The sequence below is a fragment of the Aulostomus chinensis genome, chromosome 24 (genome assembly GCF_037954235.1).
Source record: "Aulostomus chinensis isolate RoL2024-O1b breed Wild chromosome 24, RoL_Achi_v1.0, whole genome shotgun sequence".
In the NCBI taxonomy this organism is placed as follows: Eukaryota; Metazoa; Chordata; class Actinopteri; order Syngnathiformes; family Aulostomidae; genus Aulostomus; species Aulostomus chinensis.
The window spans coordinates 689,001-695,000 of record NC_141343.1 but is presented as its reverse complement, the minus strand read 5'-3'; the positions used below and the strand labels follow the sequence as shown (position 1 = coordinate 695,000).

The 6,000-nt window shown below is 42.8% G+C and overlaps 1 protein-coding gene across 4 annotated transcripts in view; it reads right to left on the bottom strand.

Annotated features, from left to right (window-relative positions):
- Positions 1-6,000, bottom strand: part of afap1 (actin filament associated protein 1) — a 98,423-nt gene that overhangs the window by 19,990 nt on the left and 72,433 nt on the right. For 3 of the 4 annotated variants that reach the window (XM_086197541.1, XM_086197538.1, XM_086197542.1), the window contains exons 6-8: positions 5,763-5,942; positions 1,159-1,245; positions 561-636 (exon numbers count right to left, since the gene is read on the bottom strand). In XM_086197541.1, the coding sequence (XP_086053667.1) occupies positions 561-636; positions 1,159-1,245; positions 5,763-5,942 (343 nt within the window). The remainder of the gene's footprint in view (positions 1-560; positions 637-1,158; positions 1,246-5,762; positions 5,943-6,000) is intronic. The other variant, XM_086197539.1, reaches the window with a different exon arrangement.

The following is a 6,000-nucleotide window of genomic DNA, read 5'->3' as shown; positions in this document are numbered from 1 at the left end:
TCTGGGTTTAGTACATTCGACCCCTACCTGCACCTGTGTCTGACAGCTAGCTCGTGAACTGATGCGTGTCTGTCTGCTCTGTCACTTGTTTTGTTGTGTTTGGCTGTACTGACTGGCTGTCATTAATCGCAATGTTTCTTTTCATTTCATTTTAAACTACAGTCCGAGAAGTGGAGACAGGGAAGCCAGAGAGCAGTCACAGTTTTTATTTATCCTCATTCAGAGGGCAAGAGGAAGAAATGTGAAAACACCACCGTTCAAGTGAGATCTTTGTGGGGACGGATGACCACAGTGGAGTTTGATGGTTTTACAGGTTTTACTGAAACACATCAGTGGACATGATTTGTATTGTGCACTGCTTCGCCTTTGCTCATTCCTTTGGTAATTTTTTCCCTTCTGGTTAATCCTCTTTTGACTCAGTACAAACCAGAATTATTATTGTTTGTCATTTTGGAGGGAATTTTCATTGGATGCATAGAAAATCTATTACTCCCACGGGCCTGAATCACTTCATTTATTGAAAGGAAAGTGTTGGGTTGGGCACTGCTGTTGTCTCTCACCTTGGTCCTTGCAGTCCATGTGTCCATTCTCATGTGGTGCCTCGCCATCTGAGCTTGGCCTGTCACATGACAACTTCTAAAAGACAAGGAGACCAAATGCAAAAACAAGAATAAATGCAAGAGAAAGTCACTGATGGCAGTAACACATAAACACAGCTGTGTCAGAGTACTGTAAAAACCCTTAAGAGCATCTGTTATGTGTTAGTAATAATTAAGCTGGGCTGAGTTTGCTGCACCATGTTCACTTAAAATGCATTTTAGTCAGCCCCTTGAGTCAAAGGAAACTTTGGGTGTTTGCATTGAGTTTATCTGCTGGTGCGGCCCTTCTACAAGCAGTCATGGAAAGCTAAAGTCAGGGAGAGCAGCAGCAAAGACCCCCATCGTGATCCAGAACAGAGACGTCAACAATGACCAGAGAAGTTGGTTGAGTCTGAAACACGTGAAACTAGGTGGAGGTGGTTGCAAGGACAACATTCAGACAACACAGAAAGACCTAGATAAGGTGCCTAAATGACATTTGCCAATAGTGGTTGGTGGAGGGGATCATCTGACCGTCAGCTGATCTACCAGGGTTAGAGCTCAATTGTTTTCTTGGTACCTTTTCCAGTTCGGGTTTGTGAGCCGGTGATCCAGATCCAGCTCCGTCTGAGTCAATGCTCCCGTTAACACACACCTCTCGCATGACCTGGAAACATAAAGGAACAGAGCGTTGGCTGATGACACACACGCACGCACGCACGCACGCACGCACGCACGCACGCACACATAGATTGTCTGTCATGTCTGACGGAGGAATGTTGTGTTCAAACCATAATCAAACACATGGGTGGGTGGGTGGGACTCTTTTTCTAAAAATTTCCTCACATTATTGCGACATAGCTAAGCAGCTTAGAGAGCATGTCTGGAGTTAAACACACACTGTCCTCTGGAGAGGACCATGCTACATTGCTAACTCCCTCGTAAGCTTTGTTATTGGAGGGAGGCTTCCAGCAATATCAGGAAGAAGATCCGTGACGCAGCTTTTGTTAACTATGCCCCTAAACGCTGGAAAAAAACACATAATTTGCTATCTGTTGCACTCTTTTTGTAAAGCACTCGATCATTGTACCTATTTCATGCGTTTCACTCTTTGATTGTTTTATTTTGATTTTGTATTGTTCCTTATGAGACACATTCTGTTTTTATTCAGTTTTATTCTTTAAACTTGGATCTTTCCTCTTTGTTGTAAAGCACTTTGAGCTGCAATCTGGGTACGGAAGGTGCAACACAAATAATGTTTGTCATTATTATTATTATTGCATTTGTTTCATATAGTGGAGCTTGGTACTGTTCAAAGCGATACTAGATCACCTACGGTTCAGGGACATGACATACCGAAGTGGTCCAGTTAGCTTTTATGTCAAATCATAGTGTTTTTTATTTGTTGTTGTTGAATGAGCAAACAGCTGGATAAAGACATGGACTGTACTGAATGATGCACTGGAGAGTTTGTAAACAGACGTTTTTGGCTGTTAGCCGTAAGTCTCCATTAGCTTAAGCTAAATGTACGTAGCTGGCCCTTTCTGTATTCTACTTGTAGATTTAAATCTGTGGGTCTGAGTCTGTCTTCCAGAAAGTACACTTTTTTGTTCTAGTTCAAGCAGTGCCACAGGTCCTCTGTGACCCCATGCTATTTAGTGTAAAGCTTGACTAGTTTCGATGGCAGACTAGTACTCTTGAGTACAAGAGAGAGAGCACATGCGTTGGAGGAGCTGCCAGAGCGGTGGAGGTGTCTGCTACACACATTAGACACCACAGAGTTTTACTACATCCATGAACCCCTTATGCAATAAGGTCCAGAGAGGGCAAAAGAGATCTCCAGCGCTCTGGATGGGGCGCCAGTCTGCATTAACGTGACCCTGTTGGACTGCAAACCCTGCAACCCAAAGACACATCTGCAATCCTCGGCGTGTGATGGTGACAGCTGTGTGTGTGTGTAGATGAGCGGTGGCAATTGAGGTTTCTGATGAACCACATTTGCGCAGGTTGGTTAATAGATACACATACACACAGTTGAAGCACGATGGACCATCTCTGCCTGGGCAGAGCTCCTCAGCTCACTGGTTTTGGCTTGGAGGGAGCATAATTGCGTTTTGCTGGGGAATGACAGACTGTGGCTTCGTGGGTTTGGCTGAGATGGAGGCTCGGAGGCCAGAGAGTGGGACACACAGCACCACCATGTCTATCCTCTATTGGACAGCTATGTTGCCAGACTGGCCTTCTATGTAGCTAAGATGATGTGCGATGGATGAGGGCTGTCGGAGTGTGTGCAGCACTTTAAATTAAAGGGGGTTTCTGATGGTCATCATGTTACTGCTGCAGGGAAAGTGGTCTTTTATTCGTATTAACTTCCATGATTGTCTTTTAATTCCAAGAAATCAGCTTGAAAACCTACTGATTTTTTAAAAACCATAACACAGTCAAATGAAACTGTCTATACAGTATACTCTCTGGATATATATCATTAATTTGACAAAACATGGATCTGTCTTTACATTCACATCATATTAAGGACTTTAGCCATGTGAAAGCCTTTAATAGCATTTTATTGGAGGATTTTTTAATCAAGAAACTGAAAAAAAAGTTTAATCTTTTGCTGCAGTTTTCAAACACCACAGATGCATGACAGCAGTGCTCAAACATTTGCTTGTTTTTTTTGGTAATCTGATCTTCATTTTGTGTCTTTTATAATACTTTTTTTCTTACGTATTTATGTGGTTTGCACTGCAGAACCAGTAGAAGAAATCATGTCCCATGCAAATGGTAAGAAGTGAAATGTCAGATATTCAATTAAAGCAAACAACTCCTGATTCAAAAACAGAAGAAGGATACATTTCTATTGATTAATAGATATTGTGTCAATCATGTCCTCACAAGATGATGATGTACCTATTTCAGTTTCAACCAAACTGACAAGAAATAAGTTAGAGAGTGGGAAGATGTTCCCTGAGTTGTGGAGACAAAGAAAATCAAGTCATGATGTAGCAGGAGGCAGAGGGAGAAGAAAAGGGAGTGAATGATGAAGCTAGCCAGATTTTGGAAGATCATCTTCCTGCTGTATGTCTCATTCCTTCCTCGTCTCACCTTGGTCTTTCTTCCCAACCATTCTTCATTTCTTTTCCAGCTCTTCTCTTTCAATTCCTTATTTGCTCAATGTGATTTCAGTTTTGTCACGGAACACACTGCTGGCTTGCTCGTGCAACAAGGGTGGGAAGTGTTGTAACAGATGTTCATCGCTGTCATCCAAATTGGTCATATGCAATGCATGGATGACTATTATTGAAGAAAAGGGGGTCAAGGTACCAAAGAAAGGAGGAGGAAGAGGAGTGATGAAGAACTGCTAAATACGCAGAGGTCCAAGCAGGACAGACATAAAGACACGTTCATCTTTCTGGGTGACACTGGAACGCGCCCTGAATGACGACAGTGTAGGAAGGACAGAGAGCGGAGAACCTCTGCCAACTGGATCTGATGAGTGCTGATTGCAGCAGCACAAAGACGACGTGTGCATTGATGAGGCAATTTCACCTCCAGGGGGGTTGTCTGCCATTGTTATCATTTCAACATGTTCCTAAAATCCAGCTGTCTGACTCAATATGGAACAAGACCCGGAGTCTGTAATCAATGATTTTTTATCAACGTTTCGGTGGAGCTGAGTTTGTATCCGCACAGGTCTGCAGAGACAGAAGCATCAAATGATTTGACCCTGACAAAAGAGAAACCATCTGGGTCTTTGGTGCTAAAATGCTTCACGCTTGATTTTCTAATGAGACCTCATGAAATGAGGAAAGGAAGGGGGCAACAAACCACACGTCTTTATATCAGAGTGACAGAAACCTGAACAAACCACCTTGTCATACAAAACCAGGTGAAGATTCATTCAGAGTGACGTTGTCATTCTCAAACTGACAGCTACACCCAAGTCTGATGTCAAGATTGGCAAGAAAATCAAAATTAGGTGTGTGTACTTGAACCACTGTTGATTCTTTTGACCAGCTATCAGTGATTGAAGGAACACTCCTATTTTATTTTAAATTCGCACATTGTCTATCGTCCTTAGAGCCAAATACAGGCCCCCTTCTCTCCTCTGTGCTGCACTAGGGAGATGAGACCTATGCTTGCAAGCTTAGCACAAAGAATGGTAGTAGATGGGAAGTGTTAGCATAGCTACACACTTTTTTCTAAAAATATCTTCATTAAAATAACAAAGGTTGCGTGTCACATTAGTTATGGATAGTGTGTTGCTTCCAGCAACGACAGTATTAGATAGAACCTGTTATACTCTCGAATTACATTTAGTGACTTCTTGTTAAACTCAAATGTTACTTTAGTATATCTTTTTTTCAATAATTAATGACCATAAGTCCACAATTCATTGTTTTGGATTATTGTACATAAACTACAACACAGTTAAAAATGTTTATTCATCTGGAGCCATTTATAGCACAGAAGTATTAGTCTGTACATCCTATATTAATTATTGAAAACGCATATCATGTGAAGCGGCATGGTGGTGCAGTGGTCAGCACTGTCGCCTCACAGCAAGAAGGTTCCGGGTTCGAGTCCTGGCTTGGGCAAAGTATCTTTCTGTGCATGTTTGCATGTTCTCCCTGTGCCTGCGTGGGTTCTCTCTGGGTACTCCGGTGTCTTCCCACAGTCCAAAGACATGCAATTGGGGACTAGGCAAATCGGTTGATGAGTGTTGTCTGTCTACATGTGTTGGCCCTGCGATGGACTGGCGACCTGTCCAGGGTGAACCACCTCTTGCCCATAGCCACTGGGATAGGCTCCAGCCCCCCCGTGACCCTCAACAGGAATAAGCGGAAGAAAATGGATGGATGGTGTATCATGTGATCATTCACGAACAACAAGGCATGTACGTGCGTGTTTGTAAAAAAATTACAGTGTATTTTTGTGGATACCTTAAACTTACAGATTAATGGTTCTTTAAGGTCAAGTGTAAATCACTGTGATCTATTTTTCAATGATTTAAACACTTTTCTATTGAAGCAGATGAATTTAGATGTAATTATGTTTTAAACTGAGATTATTGCTGATGAATTCCATGTGTCCACTATCTGAACACTGTAGTGTGGAACCACCCATCAGCTGAGACTGACATCATCGTCATTCTAAGATGGGAGGGGGGGCTTTTAACGTTACCTTGAGCCACTCCTCGGCCTGTTCTTTGCTCTGCACAGCCAGCACCAGGGCGTCGGCTCCTTGGTGGACAATCTTCAGCTCATGCTTCTTCTTCTTGCCATCTTTGGGGATGTGAGTGATGCTACAGCCTGACAGTGTCAGCTCCATCTGGGGGGTGTGGTCTTTGGACGATTTGTAACACTGATAAAGAAAAAGAAAGGGTCAGGGTGTGTGTGTGTGTGTGTGTGTGTGTGTGTGT